At 46.9% G+C, this 26,486-nt stretch overlaps 2 protein-coding genes across 2 annotated transcripts in view; one reads left to right on the top strand and one right to left on the bottom strand.

Moving 5' to 3' along the window:
- The window catches only part of TTLL10 (tubulin tyrosine ligase like 10), a 307,814-nt gene extending 292,543 nt beyond the window's left edge, over window positions 1-15,271 (top strand). Inside the window, exon 19 of the transcript XR_003852780.1 lies at window positions 9,817-15,271. The gene's annotated coding sequence lies outside the window, so the exon portion shown is untranslated. The remainder of the gene's footprint in view (window positions 1-9,816) is intronic.
- SDF4 (stromal cell derived factor 4) overlaps window positions 1-23,769 on the bottom strand; it is a 32,350-nt gene extending 8,581 nt beyond the window's left edge. The window contains exons 1-4 of the mRNA XM_029578089.1: window positions 23,638-23,769; window positions 17,861-18,218; window positions 2,767-2,903; window positions 2,291-2,404 (exon numbers count right to left, since the gene is read on the bottom strand). Coding sequence (XP_029433949.1) covers window positions 2,291-2,404; window positions 2,767-2,903; window positions 17,861-18,168 — 559 coding nt within the window. The 5' untranslated portion in view covers window positions 18,169-18,218; window positions 23,638-23,769. The remainder of the gene's footprint in view (window positions 1-2,290; window positions 2,405-2,766; window positions 2,904-17,860; window positions 18,219-23,637) is intronic.
- Between the last annotated feature and the right edge of the window lie 2,717 nt (window positions 23,770-26,486).

The raw sequence follows: 26,486 nt of genomic DNA, 5'->3' as shown, positions 1-26,486 counted from the left end.
AATATGCACCAAAAGACCTGTGCACTGACAATTATTGTCTGAGTGGTATTTTAATGAGTGCCCTTTAGGTGAAGATCCTCCTGAGTCACAGAATTGGGCGGCTGCTGTATGGGATGCGATGTTTCACACACGTTCTGAAGCCTTCCAAAGTGCTCCGAGGTGTCTCTTGTGAATGGAAAATCAGGCTCGCATTAATGTAAAAACGGTGGCTCGCTTACTGGTTTGTTCCTTTCGGCTGTTAGATGAGCGACAGACGAAATGTGAGAGTTGAAAGGTTTCTAAAAGGTTCTGAGCATGATCAACATTCGAGTTTCAGAACAGCAGCTTCAGTAGTCGATGAAGTCTGACAGAATTTCCTCACCTGTCTCGGTAAGGTTTAAATATTTCTCACCCCAAACCCCCAACCTCAGCTTCCCCCACCCACATACAATCTTATTCCTATAAATAGACAATCTTGCCAGCCTAACCCTGCCTCAGGCCCTGTGCCAGCTGCCACCTGCAAGGACCCTGTTATGGGTGGGCAGGCAGACTGGCATGAACACGGCGGCAGTGCTTTCAGGGATAGCAAGATTCTGCCACTGAAAGATCCACGGTACAATTATTTATCAGCAGCCCCCACTCTCACAGAAAGCATTAATCCTGTTCTATTACATGAGCAGCTCTTGATCACATAGGCCGGGGGATGTGGCATCAGTCCTGACTGATCAGCATTTTCTTTTACCAGCGCGCCACTATTCCTCCGGCACTGGGGAAAACACCTCAATCTATACAAAATGGAACACAACTTGCAGTTTTAGTTGCTTTTTTGAGGAATGGAAAAAAAAAAAAAAAGAGGAAACGCTGCAGCCTCTCCCTCCGTGACTAATTTCTGCAGCGAGCACGATAAGAAGCACAAGCAGACAGACAGGCCGATACGTAAAGAGCGGTAGGAAGAGCTGCGTTAGTGCCAGGCGCACTTGCGGTTGCCGCACGCACAGTCCGGCTCACCTACCGCTCGATACTGTATGTAAATAGCTTGCAAATGCAAGCTGCGTCCAAGAAGCGTCCGTGAAGCGTTAGGCCCGCGCAACCCATTTTACTGTATAGAGCGCTATACAGTATCCTGGGTGCGCTGGCCTAACGCTTCACGGACGCGCTGGTATCTGTCATTTCAAATGTCAGGTACCAGGAAGTGGACGGTTCTCCTACGCTCGGGATTGCCAGTCCTCTCTCCCCTCCTCCCGAAGCAAGGCGCGAAAAGCAGCCTTGCTTCGGGAGGAGGGGAGAGAGGACTGGCAGCGTAAAGCAACGAAGCGACTTACTCTTCTTGCAGGCCCCCTCCGGAGACGCACATCGGCTCCCCTGCCTCCCGGAGCTGCCGGCGAAGATGGATGCCTGCACGGGCGAAAGCGGCCCCTGTGCATGCAATTGGGCCGCTCAAGACGTGACGTCACATGCCGTGACGCCAAACGTCGTGACGTCACGCCTTGAGCAGCCCAATTGCACGCACAGGGGCCGCTTTCGCCCGTGCAGGCATCCATCTTCGCCGGCAGCTCCAGGAGGCAGGGGAGCCGATGTGCGTCTCCGCCGATGTGCGTCTCCGGAGGGGGCCTGCAAGAAGAGTAAGTCGCTTCGTTGCTTTACGCTGCCAGTCCTCTCTCCCCTCCTCCCGAAGCAAGGCTGCTTTCCGCGCCTTGCTTCGGGAGGAGGGGAGAGGGGTAGGCGGTAAATGAGCAGGTTACGGCAGGTTAAAAAAGCGATAGTCGGGGCGCGCGTTACTGTATGGGAGGGAATAGCTAATTCGATCGTTTACATCTAATATACATGCCGCGGGCGGAAGGGGTTACCCGGTAAGAATGGTTAAAGGGGATAGTGTATCGCAGGTTGGACTAACGCGGCCGAAAAGTGAGTAGAAAGTGGGTTCGGAGCAGGGTAACCGCGGCCGCACTTTACTGTATTGAGCTGAGAGAAAGAGGACAAGTGGGAAAACCAAGCTGCGTGTGTCATTGCTGAGAGACTCCGTGAAACGCGAGGAGTCTGGCAATGTACTGCAGGGATTGGTCATCTAATTTTGGCTTTGAATTCATGGCTAGCTATTGCCTCATTTTCAAAGTCCTGGCACGACCTTGAGATTCGGCCTGCAGCTGAGGGCACATGGAAACTTATTTTCATATAAACTGAAGTGACATAATTTGGGTTTTGAAGCGGCCATGGAGTTTCGGGTCAGGGATTGTTTATTGTGTGCAGGAGCTGGCCTGGTGCCCGCAGGCCCACGAGAGCGGCCCCACTTCCCCTCCTGCGTGCTACTCACTCTCATCGTCGATTTTCAGCTCCTCGTTGTTTTTCACCTTCTCTGCAATCTCCTTCTCATTGAAGCCTTTGCTGGCTAGAAACTTGATTTTATACTCGTCCCAGGACACGTGGCCTGCAAAGGAGGGGAGGAGAAAATTCCACCATTAAAAGCCCTTCCCGCTTGCACAGTCAGATTTCCTCCCTCTCCCCAAACCTGCATTCTTCACCCTCTTAACACTTTGCAAGGATTTTTTTGCTTTGTGAGGCCTTCACATTGTTGGCATTCCCGGCGAGCGTCATCACAGCCACTGACAGTGACTATCCAACGCTTCATCCTAACCCGATCCCCAGTGTGACCTTCAGGAGCGTGCATAGGCACGAGGAGCAGCGGTGCGGGCAAAATCCCAGGCACCACTGAGGGAGAGGCCCTGGGGCCTAGGATATACTGAGCAATCTAACAAGCGCACGACGGCAGAGCCCATCGGAACCGCCTACCGTCTCCGTCGGGATCCACGGCTCGGAAGTGGATCTTATTCTCTTCCACCGCTTCCTGGAAGTGTTCCTCCGTTTTCTCCATGATCCATCTCTGCAGCTCTTTGGCGCTTATCCTTCGGTCTTTGTTCCTGTCAACCCTGCAGAGGGAAACAAAGAGCTCAAGGCTCAGGAGGTACCTGTCACAGTGCATGGACCGATGCAGCAACCTCGCCCTCCTCATGAGCTTTCCAGATCTCCATGCACTGCCATGTGGAAGGTCCTTGGTTCGATCCAGTGGGATCTTCTGCCCCCATCACCATGAGCCCAGCCCATGCAGCGGGACTAGGAATGCCGGGGCAGGCATTTCCTGTAAAGTAAAATCCCCGGGCAGGCTCAGGGCGGCAGATTCTGACCGAGCTGGAACTTTCCAGACCAGGCTGACTGCGCGCTCACACACCGCCCCGTCTGTACCCAGAGCAGGCTGCTTCACTGGGCCACAGCTGATTCAGGGCACGTGAAATTGTATTTTTATACCGACATTCATGATACAGATCAGATCATATCGGTTTACAACATTAACCATAACATAGAGGAAGAGGCAAAGGTTGCAATAAAACAAGGCTAATGGGACTCGGAAGATGAAGCAGCCAGAAGTAGAGCGCCGGCTCCGAATAAAAGGGGCCACAATACATCTGACGAAGCAAACGATCCTGGAAAGCTCCTGCTTTAATAAACTGCTGAGTCCATAAGGTGCCATCCGACTCCTGTCATTTCAGCAGACAGCAGAAACTGTCAGTCCTACGCTCTGTCCCAATCCCCCTTTCACTGCCAAAAAAAGCCCTGCTCCCTCTGGCAATCAAAGCTATGACAATTACACTCCCCCCCAACCTATTTTACCCCATGCACAGGTCCAAAATGTCTAAATTGTGCAGGAACGATCCCCAAGTGCTAATTCCTCTCCTACCGGTCCATAAAATGGATGCCAGCTTGGCCTTGTAGCTGGCACCAGTTTGTTGTACAGAAAAACATGAACTGCGGTCTTACAAACCAGAAAACCCTGCAAAAGACGACACTTGGAAGCCTTGCAGTACTAAAGCCTATTGTAACGCGACATAGGTGTGGGTTTGGCCCTTGGACAGCCAACAATGTAGTAAAAATCCCACAGCAAAACGGACTCAAGCAGGAAGCACCGTCTCTGAAAAGCAAACATTACAGCAGCCTAACAGAATAGCAAAACAGCGCCCCTGCTATGTAACCTGAGAGTAATGAGAGCAGCGTGCGGGCAGAAAGTGACGTGGAAACCCCGACAAGCAATGGAAAATCCTCTCACATCAGACTAAATCCATCAGAATACAACAAACACTGCCAAGAAGATGGCAGCCAATAATTAAAACTAGAAGGGGAAAATCCCTCGCTTCCCATACCTGAAACCTTTTCAGTTTCTGTCACCTTCAGCTTGTCCTGGAATCGGAGTGGCAACAAGTTTTCACCCCCCAGGCAGACTCCCATTCACACCCAACCCCCCCCCCCCCCCCCCCAAATTAAATGTATGTAAAACACTTAACCCATGAGGCTAGAAGTAGAAAAAGCAGAGAGCGCCTGTGGGCCGAGCATCCTCTGCAATGCCTGCCCACCCCAGCCACACGTGCTGACCTTCGGGGCACTGCGGCCCAGTCTCCTCCTCTGCTTTCCCCAGTGCTAGCTTTGAGTTTAAGAGAGGATCTCAGAAGAGAAATGTGATCCGAGGGGGTCTGCGCTCACCAAAACCTTTATCTACTTTCCTTCTGCATTTCAGCCCGAAATAAAGGCTCTTCCTTTTCAGTCTCTACCACAAAAGATCAGGAGGAACTGAGCGCAAAGCTGACTCCTCCTTTTTCTGGGTACATTTGGGGCTCAGTCTGGTGATGTACGAAGCGCTGCCCCTCCTCGTGTCCTGTGCTAAATTCTGCAGACTGAGTATCCAACATTGCGGAGGCGCCGGTTCTGGAGCCAGAGTCAGAGCAGAGGCCAAGCAATGCCTGTCCCAGCTCGAGGGCTGTATCTACTGCTACCACAATGTTTGTTACTCAGCAGAGAACCAAGCAACCGTGAGCTGGACGTCAAAACAGAGAGAAAGCCGACTTATCACCAGACATGCTGCAATCTCTCCAAGCAGAGTCACACGCCAACTAAATATACTCGGTTTTTAAGAGCCCTCAAAGCCATCAGCCAAGGAGTGCTCATGCACTGACCCAACAGGTGAGGGGGCAGACGAGAGAACCAAAACGGCGCCTCTAAAATCAACGACTCTGCGACGGCTCGTTTCTACCATATGTGGCGTGTCAGGATCACTCCGCTCCGCAGGTCATGCGTCCTCAAGAAGGAAGGTGACTCTTTCCATCTCTAAGAGTTGCTCCTACACACCTCAGACCCTGTGCCTCCATCATAAGACTCTTCATTCACATATTTGACCCTCTAGGTCAGGGGGAACACAACTCTGCTGCTGGAGTGCCATAGACAGGCCTGGTTTTTAGGATATGCCCAATGAATATGCATGAAATATATCTGCATACAGGGCAGGCAAATATACCTCAGACAAATTCATTGTGAATATCTTGAAAACCAAACCTGTTTGATGCATTCCAGGCGCAGAGCTTCCTATCCCTGCTCAGGTTCCACACTACGTCCCTATTTTCATCTTACAATGTAGATGCTGGGCCTAAGCACGCCCTCTCCCCCTCTCTGAAATATGCATGATACATCGTTCCTCAGATAATCCCAGGGTCACACAATCATCCGACGCTGAGTAGTTGCCCTGTCAGTTATCCATTGGAGGCTTCTTTCAAAAACCCATCGCCAATGCCTCATGCTGTTGGCCAGGTGAGCTCACGATCTTACTGCATGACCTTATTCGGGCTAGGCGTGATGCTCAGATAACTCTCCCTTGTGGGAGGAAGGATGAGACAAGCACCGGCCTTAATGACTTCTGGTCATCCAGAAAACAGCTTCTGAAATAGCTCCAAGGGGCCTGCATCTTGCTCTCTGCTGCACCAAGGATCCCTTGCAGAATGGAAGGGAGGGAGGAGAGACGCCTGGCAAGGTGTATCCCTGATGGGTGCCAGTAGGCAGAGAATTTACGCTTTCCCTTGTGGCTTGCATCAGATAACCACAAGGCATAAAGAGAAAGGCTAGCCAGAAAAGTCCTATTGTAACGAAGAAAACCATCCTGTAGTGTGCTCAGCAGAAGCATCACCACAGAGGAAACCACAGGCACAGCCCTGCATCCGCTGCAATTAGTTTCAGCCAGCTGGGACCCCTTAACAAGTGGTTAATCCCGACGCTGACTGAAACCGAGCGAGCGAGGCATGAGGGTCGCCCTGCTGGGGACACCACTGCCAACTCTGGCAATCTCCTCCCTCTCTCCGTCAGACAGCACGGGGCAGGGTTGTGCTTTGAAGGTGCATCTTGCTGTTTTCACGTCTGAATGACCAAGGCAGAAAATGAAATTACCCTAATGAGCCTGCAGAAAGCAGAATGAGCTCTAAAGGCTGAAAACGCTACTTTGAGGAGTGAAGAGCAGGAAGGATCGCCACCAGCGGCAGAGCCAAGCGCTGCAGAACCTGTGCAAAAGTGCATGCAAGGTGCAGTCACGTCTGCCAGCTCCCCACACCACAGAGCGCTCCTGGCAGGAAGTCGCCTTTTGCAGTGTTCGGTTATTCCTTTTTTACTGGAAAAAAAAAAAAAAGGCTTTTTAGTTCCGAGAACCAAAAAAAAAAAAAAGGCTTCCTGCACGTTCTATTTCCTGCGTGATGGGAATCGAGCTGGCTTATAACGGAGGAGCTCACGGAGGCAGAGTGCTGCATGTGTCTCGTTCCACCTCTCCACCTGCAGCTGCTCTTTTACCTTCCTTCCACGCAACTGAAAAAATATCTACACCTCCAGCAGGTTCGACTGGCAAATATTCTGTACTTGCTACGCAATAAAAAAAATGTTGTTAGCTACCGATTTCTAATTTGCTTTACAATCTCTGAAGTGCAGGGCAGAGCTGGAGAGCAATCTGGCAGCTGGGCAGTCCGTACCTGTAGTACCTTCCCTCCCCCTCCCAGACACGTTATGTGACACACGCACACAGGCTCTCCCCGACACGTTATGTGACACACGCACACAGGCTCTCCCAGACACGTTATGTGACACATGCACTTGCACACAGGCTCTCCCAGACACGTTATGTGACGCACTTGCACACAGGCTCTCCCAGACACGTTATGTGACGCACTTGCACACAGGCTCTCCCAGACACGTTATGTGACACACGCACTTGCACACAGGCTCTCCCAGACACGTTATGTGACACACGCACACAGGCTCTCCCAGACACGTTATGTGACACACGCACTTGCACACAGGCTCTCCCAGACACGTTATGTGACGCCCTTGCACACAGGCTCTCCCAGACACGTTATGTGACGCCCTTGCACACAGGCTCTCCCAGACACGTTATGTGACACACGCACTTGCACACAGGCTCTCCCAGACACGTTATGTGACGCACTTGCACACAGGCTCTCCCAGACACGTTATGTGACACACGCACACAGGCTCTCCCAGACACGTTATGTGACACACGCACTTGCACACAGGCTCTCCCAGACACGTTATGTGACGCACTTGCACACAGGCTCTCCCAGACACGTTATGTGACACACGCACTTGCACACAGGCTCTCCCAGACACGTTATGTGACACACGCACACAGGCTCTCCCAGACACGTTATGCGACACACGCACTTGCACACAGGCTCTCCCAGACACACACGGCCTCCTCTTCAGCCCACGGTGACATGAGCTCCACCATGGCCCCACCGGTATTTGGCCGCTGGCGGGTTGGGCTCTGCTAGTGGCCCGCGACCTCTCTTCTTCTTCTTTGGCCACCAATGATTTGGGATCCAGCAGTGGCTCCGCAGCCTCTCCTGCTGCTAGCAGCCCCCCCCCCCCCCCCCCAGGTGTGCCACCTCTTGAACACATGGGTGCCCTGACTCTCTCACACACACACACACACACACACAGTCCTTCTCCCCATCCAGACCCCCCCATTCCTTACTAGTCTTGTTCCTCAGCTCCCCCCCCTCCTCTCCCAGACCCCCCCAAACCTGAGCAGTCTTGCTCCCCAGCCCCTTCTCCCCTCATCACTCATTTTGGCACCCAGCACACCTGAGTTATCCTCCTGCTGCATGCCCTTGGCTCTGAGTCCGAAGAGGTCCAGTCCCAGTTCAGCCGGGGTGGGTGGTGGAAGCACCTCCTGCTGGGGGCACCTGATCTGCCTCCAGTCCCATCGATGAGGCCCTCCACCTGCTCTGTGTACTGCAAGCCTTCTTTTGAATGGCTCTCTGGGGTGCAGCCTGCAGGCAGTCACAGGCTGCTGGGTCTATTGACTACACGGATGTGCGGCTGAAAAAAAACAAAACAACCCCCACTCAATCCCCTAAAGGCCCTGTGTGCACGCCACTGCTGTAACTAATATAAGACAAGACAAGAGCCCGCATCTGATAAATTTCCCTACATGCAATAAGGTGTGTGCAATGTTAAAGTTTAAAAAATATCTTTTACCAATATTAAAAAAAAGTCCATCAGAAACTCTTCCAATTTCTTGATCCTTTCATCTCCTACATCAGAGGCCAAAATCTGAGGGGGGCCTCTCTCCTCTCCGCTTTCATTGGCTGGTCTGGATGTAACTGCCTTTCGGGAGTTCAGGACCACCCCTGCGACCATGACTGCGAAATTCGTGTTGGAGCCGGACAGAGACCAGGTGTTAGGGTTATAGCTCAGACACAGGGAGGAGCCATTTGTTAACGTGAAAGCAATACATTTTCCCAGGTGTAACTAAGATCACCCCAAAGAAAAGAAGGCAATTCTTACTTATGGCCCAGTGTGTTATTAATTAGTGCTATTTTTTCTCAAATATTCATGTAAATGCAGAGTTACATTTTCAGCCAGATCCCCTAAGATCCACATCGTTATTTCTTTATTCTTATTAACCACTCACGCAGGGAATCCCTGGCTGGTGCAGTGAACAACAAATTTAAACATTAACAGTATACAACTCAATACAAACAATAATAAAGCAACAATAACAAATCATACAAATTAAAATAAAAACAAAGTAAAATAAAATTACTTAAAATTACCCACCCCCCCAGGCCAAGGCATTAAAATATACTGCTTGCAGATCTAACATGGGAAAGCCAAGATTTCACCCTCTTCCAAAAAAAGATGATAATTTGGCTCCATCCTCAACTCCCTTGGAGTCTGAATTCCACAATTCAGAGCCTATGATGGGGAAAAAAACCTCTTCCTCGATACCTCCTTAACAGTCGGAACATTAAATAAAATCTCTGATGCTGAACGGAGACATCTCTTTGGTTTGTAAATCTCTACCCCTGTCCTTTGCTCACTTTGTACATCAAACTTCATCTTAAATTGGAGTCTGTTGAACTGGGAGCCAGAGTAGCTGTCTTAATAAAGGAGCTGCAGAGACTCTTCCAGAATAACCATAGATCAACCTCGCTGCCGTATTTTGCCTTGAGTACACTTAACTGGTAACCCACGCCAGCAATCCATTACAATAATCAATCTGAGGTAAAATAAAAGCCAAGCACAGGCATCCTGGAGTCTCCTCAATAACCTGAGTTTAAAAAATATTTGCTGTACTACCAGAGAAATACGAGACCCAAACTCCCACTGATCATCTCAGGTTCTTTACTTTTGAACTGGCTCCCAACTCTACCCCTTCCATCTTTAGTTTCAATGATCTTTGAGGGCCACTCCGTTCTCCCTATATTCAGAAGGAAACGGTTTTTACAAAACCCAACTTCCCACTGATCCTAGTCCTAGCCTCCTCAAGGTTTCATCAGCATCGAGGAAGCCTTGACAGCACAGTTCTCTTAGCAACTTCTCCGATGGATACAGAAATAAATTAAACAAGGGCCGCACACTCACAGAATGGACTCTTTCAGACCTTGTTCCTCGCAGCTCTGGGACAAATCTAAAAAAAAAAAATCACACACACACACTGATTCTGCTTTCTCCCTACAGACTGCCAATAATACAGCAGCCGCGTCTGAAGCCAAACTCAAAAGCACCAAAATGTGCGAGTCAGAATGATCAACTGGTCAGGCTTTAAATGCGCCAGAGAAACAAGGCCCATCAGTACACGTAACCTACTAATCTCCCTCGGAGCAGGAATCTCTGCCAAGCATTCAAGGCAGGTTTTTCAATAAGAGACTTGTGCTCCCTATGTTAACCATGCAAGAGAAGGGACCCCCTGATGCAGGTTTCAAAGCACGGCTCCGTGTTGGGCAGTTGTTACTGCACAAGATAAGATAAGGGGATTTTATTTGCATCTAAAAAAAAAATATGAATAAATAATTTGCTGGCCTCTGATTAAGTATAAGGCAAATGAAGTGCTATTATGATTGGCCACTGCTGATGGCATTGGACTTACATTAAGGACTTTCGTTGTCTTCACCCGAGTTTATTTGCTCCTTATTTCACCCTTAAAGTAGTTGGACCCATTAATCTCCTCCAGATAGAGGGGTAATTGAGAACATACGACTGGCTCTATAATCCTTGGCACGACAGCTTGCAGGTCATCTCTAGGAGAGGCAGGGTTATACCCAACAGGGACAGAGCTGGGTCTTGAAACTATTCACACCACTGGATCCCACTGCTTCATTAATTGCACATTTTGGATTTGACTGTAAGCTGTTCAAAGGCCTCTGCTCACTTCCATTTATTGTAATCCTCCTTGAGGCCAACACTGGGAAAAGGCAGAATAGGAAATGTTGATAAAGAAAGAATACATTTCATAATTTAAAATGCTTCTGTTGAGCCTGCTCAATCAACTCCTCTCTCTCCACGACTTCTGCATCTGTAACTGCCTGAGAGCCAGGAGGGCCAATCTGGCGCCTGCGTCCTGAATCAGGGTGAGGCGGCTGCTGCTGCTGCATGCATGCGTCTGCCTTTTTTTTCCTGACGAGGGGTTTCATCCTTACCTTATTAATGCACCCCTCATGTGATGGAGAGAGATTAGAGCTTGTAAATAATTAGACTATGATGATTACTCAGGTCATCTGCGGTATCAATTTGCCTTTTTCTGAAAATATCAACTACAGCAAAACATTTACATGTCAGCTTGGTTCCAGTATAATCTCACCCGAACTTTACGGAAAGCACACGCGAAAGGCAAGGTTTCCAGGTATAAAATTATAAGCACCATAATGAACATCTATTTTTGTACCAAGAGACCAAAAACATCACTGTGACTGCTGTGTAACCACGGCCTCCACCAACTGAGGCAGGAAATCAAACCCACATTCAGTCGGCTTTGTCACCGCCTGTGGAAAGAGGGATTTCGAGTTACTGATGTCAGAGTACATCATGTACAAGAGAAGAGGGGGCAAAATGGCAATCATAGGAACGAGAGAGAGAGAGAGGGCTTTCACTGCCTCTGAAATCAGAAATCAATTCATAAACCCTAAAACGACAGAAATCATGGGGCAACTTTCAAATTAACCCCTCAAATCAAGTTTGGGATTTAGGTGTACAGCTAGATGAGAATCTCAAAATGAAAATGCACATCAGGAAACTGATTAAGACAGGATCCGCCAAGCTGCGTATACTACAAAGGTGAAAAGGACCATTAACCTTGGCTGACTTTCGTACGGTACTACAATCTCTAACCTTGACCACTGTAACTCCTGGGCTATGGAGGGCAAGATGGCCGCTGTGTGAGACGAACGGGTGGAAGGCTCTTTCTCTGCGTTACCTCTACCAGATATGCCACATACTAAACGGAAAGCGACAACATCTTCACCCTTACCCGAGCAGACACAACCCAGGATAGAGTTCTGGCAAATTTAGAGCCGGTGGAGGGGGCCGCGGCCGCAGTCGGCACGGAACGGGCACTGACATCACATCGAGTCCCGGCGCACCGAAAACCCCTTCTCCTCCCATGATTACTCCTGAGGTGGAGGACGTGCTGGGGTTAATCCAACAAAGGAAGGCCGAGCAAACCCGTCAGGGTGGAAACAACAGGAGCTGGGAATTGGCTGAAGTTCAGGCCAGTGAGAGATTTGTCTTCAGCTGATTCTGTTACCAGCATTGACGAAGAGAACTTGAATGTGGAGTTGGGGAACCGGGCAGCAACGGGTGAGGAGACGACCAAGAAACAGCTGGACGTTTTCCCTCTTATGGTGAAACCAATGGATTCCTTGTGGAGTGCTTGGAAAGGTTTGGAGACTGCAATTGTAAATTTAAGCAAGATTACATCAGAATCAAACTTACGGTTTCAGAACATTGAGAGTAAAATTGTTTCACAAGAGAGGAATATGGGACAATTAGGAGGCAAGAGCTGCAAAGGTTGAGTCAACGCAGCAGGAAATATTGAGGGGAGAAGCGGTGAACATTAAGAAAATTGAAAATATAGAGAACTCTGGAAATTATTCTAATCTTCGTGTTCTTAATTATATCCCCTCATGATTTGTTTAAAAATGATCTTGTTAATGTGTTACATTTATTCCAGTTAGAGAAGAAAAACTGAATGGGGAACAACCATTAGATGACACCTTGGATTTAACTCAAGTTACGAAAATTTCAAAAAGAAGGACTTTGTGTCTTTCACTTTACCTTCAAACCGAGATCTAGTGCTCCGAATGTTCACGTGAAACAGATTACAGGAAGTTTATGGTGAAAAAATCTGGCTATACCCAGCCCTCTCGAGGATCACACAAGAAAGAAGAAGAACGTTTCTTACTATGAGCCCAGAGGTAGTAACCAGAGGGGGCAAGTTTACCTTAAAATTCCCTTGCAAATGTCTTGTGAATTATTTATTTGCTGAGTTTTATATACCGGCATTCGGTAAAGCCATCATGAGAATAATAATTGTGCGTTTCTGGACCCTTTACAATTGCGTAATTTCTTGGACGAAAGGTTCCTGACCAGGTTCCGGTGGGAGGATAAATTAGTTTGCTGGGTCTCTACACTGCGGTTTTTTTTCAAAACAGAAATGTTTTATTTTCTTTTGCTAATTTACAACCCTCCTCTCCTTTTCCTAGAAACAAGCACAGATAACAGATAATTATGTTATAGAGAAATTGTTTCTGCTGTAATTATTGATGGATATCTGTTTTCCACAACAAATGTAAAAATTGTTGTATATATTGAAAATGATAAATTAAAAAAAAAACCTACTGTAACTCCTTACTTCTAGGCCTTCCAGCCAGTCACTTAACCACTCCAACTATTACAGAATGCCGCAGCAAGACTATTAACAGGATCCAGGAAATATGATCACATTACATGATTGCTGATGGCTCTGCACTGGTTACCAGTACAATCCAGAATCTACTGTACAGTAATAAGTTATACTGTTAGAAATAATGTTGTCTCGTTTCTTCCCAAGTTATATTGTAAGAAATTATAAGACGTTATACTGCAATAACTAATAAGAACCACTGTTGCATTGTAAACCGATGTGATATTCCAAATCGAATGTCGGTACAGAAAAATAAATAAATATTCAACATTGTTCATTCCAATAACACTGGACTGCTAGGAGTGACTCTACAGCCCGACAACTCTAAACGAACACCAAGATCCCAAAAGAGAGGCCTCCTGTATGTCCCCACTGTACGGAACACACTTCTGATGCAAATAAGAGATCGAGTGTTCTCCGTAGCAGGTCCAAAGCTCTGGAACGCTCCACCGGAAACTCTACGTATGCTACCAGATAGAAAGACATTTAAAAGTGAATTAGAAACATGGCTATTCATTAATGCTTATAATTTAACTCATACCTTAGAATATATGGAGCCAACAAAAGACCAATGATAATCGCAGCATGAAGAATATATCAAATGAGAGAATGCATGATTCTCAAACAACCCACAGACTAAGATGAGAAAACTACCAACACTCCTAGCCTTAGGGATTTGTTGTAATTTCATCTGCCCCAGAAGCCATCTCTAGATTCATGGAAATTAGTGGCTACATATGAATACCAACATCATAGCCATTGGCTTTGTCTGCTGAATGTATAACTATGAATGTCATCTAACGACGGTATATAAATGTCCAAATAAATAAATACATGTGAGGCCACACTTATTAGTGTTAGGAAGGTGAAGCTTCTGACCTCATCCACCGATGCAGAGCCCCAAAACTCTGGCAGCTCTGCTTTTACTTCATTTCATTAGCTTGGCGAGAGACATTCAGTTACTGACAGAGCAGAGTTTACTAAAAAACATGTCTTCCTCCCACGCCACTGCCAGAGCAGCCCAAGGAAGGGCCTCAAACAGCCTCGGATGACACCAGGATGCGATGTGGAGCCGTGCATGAAGCACCCTCCACTCCCAGAACTCCACTAACTGCTCCCGGGGGCAAGCGTAGGACAGAGATCGAGTGAAATAAAGTTCCACAGTAGTGAGTTTTCTGCAGGATGAGCCTCACACTTCCTTACATGCAGCCCCAGATCTGTATGGGTGCGGCCTCCTGCGGCAACTCACATCATTACCAAGCCTGCTGAGGAATAACCCGCTATCTCATCTGTCAGTAATCCCGCACCTGCAGGTCAAACTCATCGAACTACCTGATGCAAATCAAGCATGGCGGTATCAGCTTATCAGCGCCCTCCATTACCTTACAGAAAGCAAGAATTCCACAAGAACCGCACGAGACACAGAGCTAGGTGTTTTTGCCACTCACTGCAAATAGAGCTCAGCTTTGCACTGCCGCTGACTCACCCTGACCATATGCAAAGCAGCACCTGTACATTAAGTGTCACAAGTTATTCTACGCACGTACACGCAGCCAACAAAAGCATCAGCTCTACAAAATCTTCTTTAAACTCAACATCACTTGTTTTGGGAAGTCAGGCCACTAGGATAGCTTCTGGATGTGGGGTGAGCGCTGCCGCATGGCTAAAGAGGCACAGAGGGAAGCAGACGTGCTGCACAGTCGAGAAGGTCGGGGATGGAGCCGTACTGGGCAGCGGCAGAGATGCCCTGCTCTTTGTTTTCAATGTTACTCAGTGATAAGGTAAGAACATGTACGGTTAAAAGCCAGCGGTTTCCGTTTCTTGATACGCTGTACCCTCTAAATAAAAATGGCCAAGAGTTACTGCTACAGGCCTTGCCCACAGCGATCCTGTGCAGCTGAGAGCAGAGAGAGAGTCCGTGACAAGGAGAGGGAGTGTGCTATGTCCTTGCATGGCTCTGGCACACGGATGCTCCCACATGGGCCACTAGCTGACGAAACTGTACATACAAGGAAACGCTCAGCATATGGAATGTAAATCTATAAAGGACATCAACCTGTTGGACCCTTGGTCTGACCCAGAATGGAATATCTTATGTTCCTACACAGACAGACCCTCACCAAATTCCTAAAGGCAGACCATAAAGTGTAAATTAGAAATGTGCAGAAAAAAACTGAACTAGAAACCACAACAAGCCAGACTGTATGCAGGGCAACTATGGAAAAACAGAAATACCACCATTCCTCAAAAAACATCAAACAAAAATCAAGAAACATAAATCAAAACAGTAAAACCATACTAATAAAAATTATAAATATTTCAAAACATTTCCAAAAGTCAATAAAATATTTCAAAATAATTGATACATCAAATATCTCCCAATAATTAAAACTAATATGGATTCTAAAAAATCCCCTGATGTCCATACCTGGGAAATTCTGATCTCCAGGGAAAGAGGAGGGGGTTGTGGAATAAAAACTTTCTCCATGCTTTCTCTCACACATGGCTCAATCCCACACACACACACACACACAGACACACGCTAGTTCCCTCTCTCTCTCTGTCATATACACACAGGCTCATACGCTTTGTCACAGGCTCACTCACACACACATACACACTCACATGCTCTCTCTCACACATGCTCACACACACTCTCTCTCACATGCTCACACACACACTTACATGCTCTCTCTCACGCATGCTCACACACACGTTCGCTCTCTCTCATGCTCAACTATATACACATAAACGCTCGTTCAGTCTCTTTCATATGCTCAGTCACACACACGCACACGCTCATACCTTTCTCCCACATGCTCAATCACATACACACAGGCTCTCAAACACTTTTTTCCTACAGGCCTTCCCAGATTTATGTATTTCTTGATTATTTTCTCTTATGATCTTCCACCTTATATTTTCTTTTTTAAATTCATCTCTTCAAATGTATTTTATTTTTAATATTTAATTTACTTTATTTCATATTTGTTTTTTTATTTTGTCTTAATCTTATGTTTTAAATTATATTATGCATGTTTTATTTGTAACCCACCCCGAACTTTGAAGGGTGTGGGAATACTTTTAAATAAATAAAATAAATGTTCAATTATACACATACACACACGAGCTCTCGCACACATTCTCAATCATTCACACATGCTCATATGGTCTCTCTCACATGCTCAATCATACACACACACACATAGAAACATAGAAACGGCGGCAGAAAAGGACCAAACGGTCCATACAGTCTGCCCAGCAAGATTATGGTAGTAACAGCCGCGCCATGCAGGTCTCCCCCATAATGGTAGCATGTGTGGGAGCCTATGCGTGTACCTGTCTGTATATGGGAGCCTGTGTTTGTGTGTTTCTGCATGTGCACATGCGCACCTCTGCTTGTATGTGTGTGGGAACCTATACTTGTCTGTATGTGTATGCAGGAGCCTATGTTTGTGTGTGTCTGCCTGTGTGCGTGTGACTGACAGACAGGGCGTTGCAGACGGACCAGATTGCCATGCACAGTGCATCTTCCACTGTTCCATGCACCGCCTGGTGGCCAAATGCAGACATGACACATGGCTTTTATATAGAGCGAGATAATTAATGCATGGCAAGCTCATAAGTTCTTAACTCTTCTAATAGCAGCAGAGGGCACTACAAGACATCAGTGACCAAACTCATTTTAAGAAGGTGCAATGCTATTGCAGGGGCAGAGACTTTACAGAAATACAATTTCACATAAATGACTATGAAGTTAGGTGGATATTTCAGCGCTCCTTGGATGAACGACAACATGGAACGTCAACTTAGAAGAATCATTATTAATTATCAGAAAGGGCCATCATGAATGTTGGGAGAGTACAACGGTGATCTCCTGGGATCACCGTGCCAGACCCCTTCTCAGTGCCCAGATTGCAAGTCGGGGCCACATACACTTCCAGGCCTTCGCCTCCTCACCCCCAGGCCAGGTGGCTGTCCTCGGAGGCAGGCGCGATGCCTACCTCCTCCTGCCCTGCCGGAGGCAATGGGAAACCCGGCACTGGCTCGCTGAGCTCGATCTGCAGACACATAAGCCAAAGCCCAAGTTACCTTTCATATATAGGAGATCAGTTTGGAAAAGGTGGAAGCCAGCCCACATTTTTTGTAGACGGGGTAAAAAAAAATAAAAAAGGTTCTTTAGAGCTGTTTTTCTGTGCAAACGTCTGTTTGTATGTCTGCTTTTGGGGGGGTGTTTTGCTTTAAGTTTCTTTGAAGTCCCAGCCTCTCTTTCCCCTATCCCTTCCAGCCCACCCGGGCCTGCTCCTCTCCCCAGCACAGACACATTTTAGCCACCCAGGCAAGCTGGCTCCTGGGATATTTCCAACCTGGTCATTACTGCCTCTCAGCTGCAATGGAAAAAAAGGCACAAAGAAGAGAAGACGGGTGGTACCGGCCACTCGCAACACGCAGTAAAACAAGATTGGTTATTTATGTTCCGTTCCATAGTGAGGTATTGCCACAGTTTCTCACATATTCTTATTTACTCACTATGCTACTCTATTACATTAATAGACTGAAATGTTAATATTGCTCTGTGCAATCTCTCCCCCTTTTTCCAGTTCCAAGTTGATTTCCCTGATTTATTGTAACTTTCTCAATTCCTTTATCTGATTCACGATATTTAAAGTTCAAGGTTCTTTTTGAGAACATTGTTTTACGTTATGTTATGTTTTACACACTTTGTTAATTGTAAACCGGGTTGATGTGATGCCTGTCATGAAACTCGGTATAACAAAAACAATAAATAAATAAATAAATAACTAAGATTTTGCTTGGACCTACTTTAAAAAGATGGCCATTAGCTTCTTCCTGTTTTTCCGAGGCCCCGAGTCTTCATCAAATTCCTCCATCTCTTTCCCTAGGAAGACCTCCTGGTGGAAGTCCTTGTTCAGATGCCCATCCATCTCCATTTTCACCCCGTTGAGGTGGTCTGGGGGGAGGATCTCGTTCTCATCTTTGTTATCGGTCGCCTTGTATTTCAGGACAGAACTGTTAGCGGGTCTAGCGTAGACGTCCATGAGCAGGAAGACGAAAAGCAGGGAGAGGTAGAGGGAGCCCAGGCTGCACAGGAACACCTGCTTAGACACCATTGTCCTTCGCCTCAGTCCCAAAGACGGCAATCAAAGGGCTAACGAATGACCTGGAACAAAAGGAAAGGAAAGCTCAAAACTTTTTTTTTCTTAAATTTTGAATCAAAACACAAGAAAAGAGGAAAAATCATGCCAACTGCTATCACATGTGCTAAATTCCAAATTTTGCCCAGCAGAAGTGAGGAAAAACGCTCTCTTAAATTCTGTTCATTCCAAAACATCTGGATGCTAAAGACTCATGCTAGCTGCTGAGGAAAGTGAAAGATCGCAAATTCAAATCCCTGACACATACAAACGTTTTCACAAAGGAAGTTTCAAAGATTATACACATTTCTGTGCTATTGAACGAGAGGTAATGGAGGGTACAAGATCTCTTGACAAAGCAAACTTTTATAAGGATCACAGTGGAATGAAATAGCTATTCATGCACAACACAGAACAGAAAGAGATCTTCTTTGGGTATCACTATTAGCTACGAAGGAAGCCTTTAAGTAGAGACATTTAGTACCTATATAATTGCAAGGCAAGAAGCTCAGTACCCAAAACTGATCTCTCTCCAAACCCCTTCCTTGCAAAGATTGCTTGGGATCACAAGCACTGCAGAACATAGTAAGCACCGTACAGATACACAGAAGAGACAAACCTGCCATTTCAGGAAGCGCATATATTACAGTGACCATGACTAAGATCAGAAGAGCCAGAGTTTAAGATGGAAGGACTTAAATATGGCCACCAAGTCATTAGATGCAGCAGGGTGGAAGGTGCAGAGTCAGGGAGAGGGGAAGAGGTAAGAGCAGCCTGAGTGATGGACAGTTTGCAAGCAGGGATGTAGCGGGAGAGGGGGATAATAAGTCAACGAGTACAATACGTTGCTCAAAATCCAACTGAGAAATGTGCAATAAATTTTCCACATTTTTCTGTAATAAAGCAGTGGACAAAGTGGGCAAAGAATTTGACTCAACTGACACTTCAAACCTCTTTGAAGCCATATCCGAGGATAATTTCTCAGATGAAGCCATCTCACATCTGTTAAACGCCTGCCCCTCAGCCTTGCGAAAGCATGATCTATGTCATTCCACTGCATCTGTCAGTCAGTATGGGTGACTGGCTTGGCTCTTTGAAACTCGCATTTGTCAGACCAGTATTAAAACAACCCAATCTCGATTCTACAAATCTTGCAAACTACCGACCTATACCTTTCTCTGCCTTTCTTATCAAAGGTCAGTGAAGTTGCAGTTTCGGTACAACTTACAGACTTTATAAAATAAAGTTCCATCTTAGATCATTGCCAATTCGGTTTTATCCAGTATAGACACCATCATTGCAGAAATTACTTACCTGATAATTCTGTTTTCCTTAGTGTAGACAGATGGACTCAGGACCAGTTACTGCCCAACAGGGTGGGGGGCTACCTGCAGTCCAGTCAACACCGCACGTCCAAAGGCTACGTCCTCCCGGGCCTGCACATCCAGATGATAAAACCTGGAAAAAGTGTGTAAGGTGGACCATGTTGCAGCTCAGCAGATATCAACGGGCAACAATAAACTAACCTCCACCCATGACACTAACTGAGCCCTAGTGGAATGAGCCCTAACCCGAGTAGGTAACGGTGAAGCCATCAAGCGGAGCATCTGTAGGTAGGCCCACACCTTCAGGCGTATGGTGTTCACCAACTGACACACTTGAAATATCAATTTCTGAATCCAAACTTCCTGTAGGAAAACTCTGTCCTGCCCCATTTCGAACCAGACCTCTAGACGACTGGGATGGCTGAAGATTGCCCTTGGTCAGGTTTACCACCCAACCAAGCTCTTGCAATAAGGAGACCACCTTGTGTTTCACCAGGCAGCTCTCTTCCTAAGACTTGGCTCAAATCAGCCAGTCGTCCAATTATGGGTGCACAGGATCCTCTTCACAAGGCCGCCGCTACTACCACCATAACCTTGGAAAAATGTTCTGGGAGCAGTGGCTAGACCAAAGGGCAGTGCCCAAAACTGATAATGGTGCCCCAACACTGCAAAGCATAGAAAATGTTGGTGTCCCAATCGGATGGGAATATGAAGGTAAGTCTCTGACAGATCCAGGGAGGTCAGAAATTCCTGACTGCACCACCATTATCACAGAGCATAAGGTTTCCATGCGAAAATGAGTCACCTTCAAATGATGGTTGACTTCCTTGAGATCCAGGATGGGAAGAAAGGAGCTCTCCTTCTTGGGCACACCAAAATAAATGGAATATCGCCCCATGCTTTCTTTAGATGTGGGCACTGGAGCCACAGCCCTCAGCTTGAGGCACCTTTGAAGCGTAAACTCCACTACCTGTTTCTTCAGCGAGGAGTGGCAAGGGGACACCATGAACACGTCCCGATGAATACAACGAAATTCCGGCGCATACCCTTCTCGTGTTACTTCCAGGACCCACTGGTCCGATGTGATCTCGACCCAACTCTGATAAAAGAAAGACAGACAGCCCCTAACTCTTGTTCCCAAAGGTGGATTGGCAATCCTTCAATGGGAAGTTCAGGAAGGTCTGCCACCCGAGCCTGCTCCTCTCTTGGGCTGTCGGGGATGAAAGGACTGAGACCTACTGAAAGTCCGAGTCCGCTGAAAGATTGACCCTCTGGTAGGGACGAAAATGCTTGGAGCCCTGGAGACGACCCCTCATACCAAAGGTCGCTGTAATTGCTTCTTATCCTCCGGCAATCGAGGAACCGGAGACTCACCCCACTTACTGGCCAGTTTCTCCAACTCGCTCCCAAGGAAGAGCGAGCCTTTAAAGGGCATCTTTGTAAGATTAGCCTTGGAGGCTGCATCTGCTGACCAATTTTGCAACCAGAGTTGATGCCTGGCTGCTATTACCAAAGCCACTCCTCTGGCCGAGGTACACACCAAATCACAGCCTGCACCTGCTAAAAAGGCGGCAGCGGGCTTCATAACCGCTCTGGAATTCCCTCCAGACTCAGACTCATCAACCTCCTGAGAGAGAAGCAGACAAGATCTCTCCACTAGGGTGCAACAGGAAGCAATCTGTAAGGTCATTGGCATCACCTCAAAGCCTTGCTTAAGAATAGCCTCTATCCTCCTATCATGTACATCCTTCAAGGCTGCTCCTCCCTCTATGGGGACAGTCGTCCACTTAGACACGGCACATACCAGAGCATCTACTTTGGGAAAATGCAAACACTCTCTCACAGCCCGATCCAGGAGGTAAGGGCCTTCCAATGTCTGACCCCCGTTGAAATTTGCCTCTGGGGCATCCCATTCCAGATCATTGTGCTCATATCTCTCATCGTGCTCCTGACCCAAGAGCGTCTTGTTCCCCCGCGCTCCTGACCCAAGAGCATCTCTCTCCCACTGTGCTCCATTACCCAGGAGCGTCTCCCTCCCACTGTGCTCCATTACCCAGGAGCGTCTCCCTCCCGCTGTGCTCCTGCCTCAGGAGCGTATTGTTGTGCTCGTATCCGGACCTCAGGCAGGAATCTTGTCTACTAACTTTTAAAAAGAAACTAAAGACATGGCTGTTCTGCCGAGCCTTCCCCGCCACTAGTCCAACAGCCTGACTTAGAATTGTCCCAGCAATCATGTAAATAAACAAGCGTTAAATCATGTATATAAGTTATCATAAGGACGCTTACAAGTTATCATGAGGATGGCTCCTTGCCTCCCTCATATACTCCCTAGTATATTATACTCTATCTTCGTTCCTCTTCTTATTTCCTACTCCAAGTTAACGCATCCTTGTTATAATGTAACTTTATACTCCTTCAAATTGTCTCTTGTTATTGGTTGGTTATAGTTACTGCTTGTTCGATGTAAACAGAGTTGATTTGATTTGTATCAAGAAAGTCGGTATATAAAAGCCTTTAATAAATAAATAAATAAATCTCTCATCGTGCTCCTGACTCAGGAGCATATCACTTGGCTAGCTCGTGACCCAGGAGCATATTACTCGCTGTGCTCATGCTCCATTACGCAGGAGCTTTTCCCTGCCGGGTACTCCATTATTCAGGAGCATATCGCTCGTCATGCTCCATTACTCAGGTGCCTCTCCCTCCTGCGTGCTCCTGACCCAGGAGCCTCTCCCTCCTGCGTGCTCCTGACCCAGGAGCCTCTCCCTCCCATGTGCTCCTGACCCAGGAGCCTCTCCCTCTTTTGTTGTGCTCCTAGCCAGCTATCTGGACATAGTTGAACTTACAAATTAAACACATTGTTGAGCTGCTGCTGCTTGTCCTCGTGGCTACTGGGAAGGATCCCCGGCAGCTGATCCCGCATTAGAAACTGTACTGCACCTCTGACCAGGAGTAACGTTTCTAGCATTAAGAAATTGTGCGCTCAGACAGTGCATCTCTCAAGCACTGGCATGGAACTTCCATGTGAAGGCACTGAGTTGAGTGCACTTTTTTAAACATACATTTTGTGCAGGTACAACACCTTCCTGACTTGGGAATGAGGTTTTCCTGCACAAACATGCATTTAAGGAGTAGATAAACCATGTGTTTAGCTAAATGCACTTTATTGCATCGGCTGGATATTGTATATAAATTATACATGATAAGATGACATTATGTATCAAGTTGGCCATGGTATGCATATACAATGACTTAGAATCAGTGCTGATGATAGTCTTGGTTGGCAAGGTTGGCTTGGTGAAAAAGCTAGGTTCTGACCTTTCAGAAAACCATCCTCACCCTCCATGGCCAAGTTTGTGATTATTGGTTGGCTCAGTCCTGATACAGCTTGGAAAGCAAAACTAAGTCAACACTTGGTGAACAGGCCTAACTGACCATTAAACGATCTCATCTATGGTCAAAAGAAAACTGTTGCAGCAGTCCTTGGATTAAAATTTGTTCCAAAGAACCCTGATGAGGCAGAAGAAATCCCCAACCTATAAAAGGACACATTTTGGTGCATTGGGCTAACTGTACCCACAATGGGCACATGCATACATAGAAAAGTCAGTTTGAGCATATGGCAGCTCTCATAAGTATCGAGCTATTCCAGTATATTGTATTCCGGGTTCGGTATATGTTCTTATTAAAAAAAAGCTAAGTAATCGATCCAAGTAATATAAACAGCACTCGGGTGTTTCTTGTGTCTGTATTTGTCAGCGATTTAGCTGGTACAGTTCTGCTTTCTGGCAAAGCACCGCCTTCCCTCAGTGGTAAAATAACAGCTCACCCCTGGCCGAATGAGAACACAGATGTGGAAGGGGGGCCTGACTTTTATGGCCCGGGGTACCGCTACTTTTAGGCATTAGCGGAAAGCGCAGTCCTGCCCAAGTGATCAGCAAGGCTGCTCGCCCGGTAAAAGTGTTGCCTCTGAATGTGCATATTCCTGCCCTTGGGGTGACCGCACGGAGCGCTCGGACCTTGCCCGCCCGCGTCGCCACCTTTGCCCTTTCTGCGGGCACTCTCGCGCGCGAGTCGTTTCGCCTGGCAAACCCCGGCCACGTGTGCCAAAGCCACCTACCCGCTCGGTCCCCAGCCGCAGCCGCCTCGGTCCCGGTGCGGGCACGCGCAGCCTGGCTCCAGCCGCCGCTTCCTTCCTCCCGGATCTCTGAAGGCCCAGCCTAGGACCCAGGCGGGCTGCCCCGCGAGCTGCCTGACAGGAGCCCCGCGCGCGCCACGGGCGGCCGAGGACGCTGGCACGGGGGCGGGCCCCGGGAACGCCGCGCCGATCCCTTCGCTAATGTTTATGTGCAGAGCTGAAGGCTGCCACCTTCAGAAATACAAAAAAAGGGGGCACTGAATCTGGGTGAGATCAAGGTGCCTCCTCGCGCTCCTGCCCACTGTAACCTCAGAAGCATAACCACAGCAAAAAGTACCAACCTCTTCCGTGCTGCCCAGGAGTGAAAGGATGAGGAGGGCTCATGCAGACTGCAACTCCACCAGGCTTGTTGGCACCCTGCACTTGAAAGCAAGGCACATGGCAGGGTAAATTAAAAAATGTGCAGCCCTAGCTTTTAATATAATGCTCGCCTAAACCCCAGCTGCTGCAGTCTGCAAACTACGGATTTACAGTTTAATTTTGAAACATTTGAAGTCAGACATAAGAGCTATAGTTCTAGCCTGGACCTCAGGGGCACACCTAGGCAGTCCGGATTTCAAGATATCCACAAGGACTGGACTAGCTGCGTGTGCCCCAGGGTCTGGGTTAAAAACTCCTGGCTTAAACAGGCGGAAAATTAAAGATGAGTCCATGGGCAAATCAGTGGGAACCGATTATGAAAAGTGCATTTGTATTGGATGACTGATCCCACAACCGTTCAATATGAATGCTTGTTATTCATTTTAGAAGAGGCCATTTTCCTTGAAAAGCAGAAACTTCACAACTAATTTTCTTTTTGTACCATCCCAGTCTTCTCTCTTCAAATGCTATAAATACAGATGTCACACCCTTTAGTAACCATCCAACCCACTGTAGTCTTTCCAAAAGACACTGTATTAAGCATCAAAGCTGGCATTACAAAGTGTTTTGTTCTGCCCCATTGCAGAGCAGAGAGGGTAGTATGAGATGTTAAGATTGTAACAGAGGTACACACCTGGGTCTGTCTTAACAGGCTCCAATATTAGAATCAAACTAGCAATCAAGGTCTCGCTGCCAGGCTACAAGTTCAGTAATAAGCACTTCGAGTACCACAAGCCTGTCAGTTTTCACGATATCCACAATATGCATGCAAGAGCTTTGCAGACAAGGGGGAAGTACATGTATCTCATGAATAGTCAATGTGGGTATCCTGACAACCCAAATCGTTTGTGGCACTCGAGGACCAGAGTTGCCTACTTCTGTTGCAGGGGAATCATCAACATAACCAGATCCAGTGATGCAAGGGAGCTAGGAGGGTAGATGTTTAAGCCCGTGTTTCCCAACCCTCTCCTGGTGGCTCACCTAACCGCTCAGTATTTTCAGGCTATCCATAATGAATATGCAGGAGATAGATCTTTATACATTAGACACACAAGATAGATCTGCATAGCTCATGCATCTTCTGTCTAACAATCCTGAAAACCTGACTGGTGAGGTGTGCTTCCAGGAGAGGGTTGGGATCCTGGTTTAAGCAGACACCACACTGGTGGTACTGGCTGTTTAGAATATTCCAGAGCTTTATGCTTAGGTGTGGGGGGGAGCTAAGTAGAGATCTTGTATGCTCTGCCAGCATAATAGAGTTGAAAGGAGGAAAACAAAATATGAGTGTGATTAGCAACTGGATATATCCTTAGCAATGGACAGAACTGGACAGGCCAGATAGAAAAAGATCATTTGGTCTACTATAACCTTTAACAGTGGTACCCAAACCCATCCAGGGGAAAACCCCACCCAGTCAGGGTTACATAAGAACATAAGAAATGCCATACTGGGTCAGACCAAGGGTCCATCAAGCCCAGCATCCTGTTTCCAACAGTGGCCAATCTAAGTCACAAGTAGCTGGCAAGTACCCAAACAAATAAATCACAAGCTACTCTTGCTTATTAATTAATAGCAGTTTATGGATTTTTCCTGTAGGAACTTATCCAAACCTTTTTTAAACCCACCTACACTAACTTCCCTAACCACATCCTCTGGCAATGAAGTCCAGAGCTTAATTATGTGCTGAGTGAAAAAGAATTGTCTTCAATTTGTTTAAAATGAGCTACTTGCTAACTTCATGGAGTCCTGTTATTTGAGATTAAATAACTGATTTACATTAACTTGTTCAAGTCCTTTCATGATTTTGTAGACTTCTATCATATCCCCCGTTACCTCTTCTCCAAACTGAACCGCCTTAACTTCCTTATCCTTTCCTCATAGAGCAGCCATTCCATGCCCCTTATTATTTCTGTCGCCGTTCTCCGCACTTTCTCCAGTGCAACTATATCTTTTTTGAGGTGCAGCTATCAGAACTGCACACAGTATTCAAGATGCAGTCTCACCAAGGAGCAATGCAGAGGCATTGTAACATCTGTTTTATTTGCCATTCCCTTTCTAATAATTCCTAATATTCTGTTTGCTTTTTTGACTGCCACAGCACCCTGGGCCGATGATTTCAATATGTTATCCACTATGACACCTAAATCTCTTTCCTGGTTGGCAACTCCTAAAATAGAATCTAACATTGTGTAACTATAGCAAGGGTTATTTTTCCCTATATGCATCACCTTGCACTTGTCCACATTAAATTTCATCTGCCATTTGGAAACCCAATCTTCCAACCTCATAAGGTCCTCCTACAATTTATCACAATCCACTTGAAATTTAGCTTCTCTGCATAACTTTGAGTCATCTGCAATTTGATCACCTCACTTGTCATATTCCTTTCCAGATCGTTTATAAATATATTA

Source organism: Rhinatrema bivittatum, chromosome 15, assembly GCF_901001135.1.
Source record: "Rhinatrema bivittatum chromosome 15, aRhiBiv1.1, whole genome shotgun sequence".
Lineage (NCBI taxonomy): Eukaryota > Metazoa > Chordata > Amphibia > Gymnophiona > Rhinatrematidae > Rhinatrema > Rhinatrema bivittatum.
This window is presented reverse-complemented; position numbering and strand designations above follow the sequence as displayed.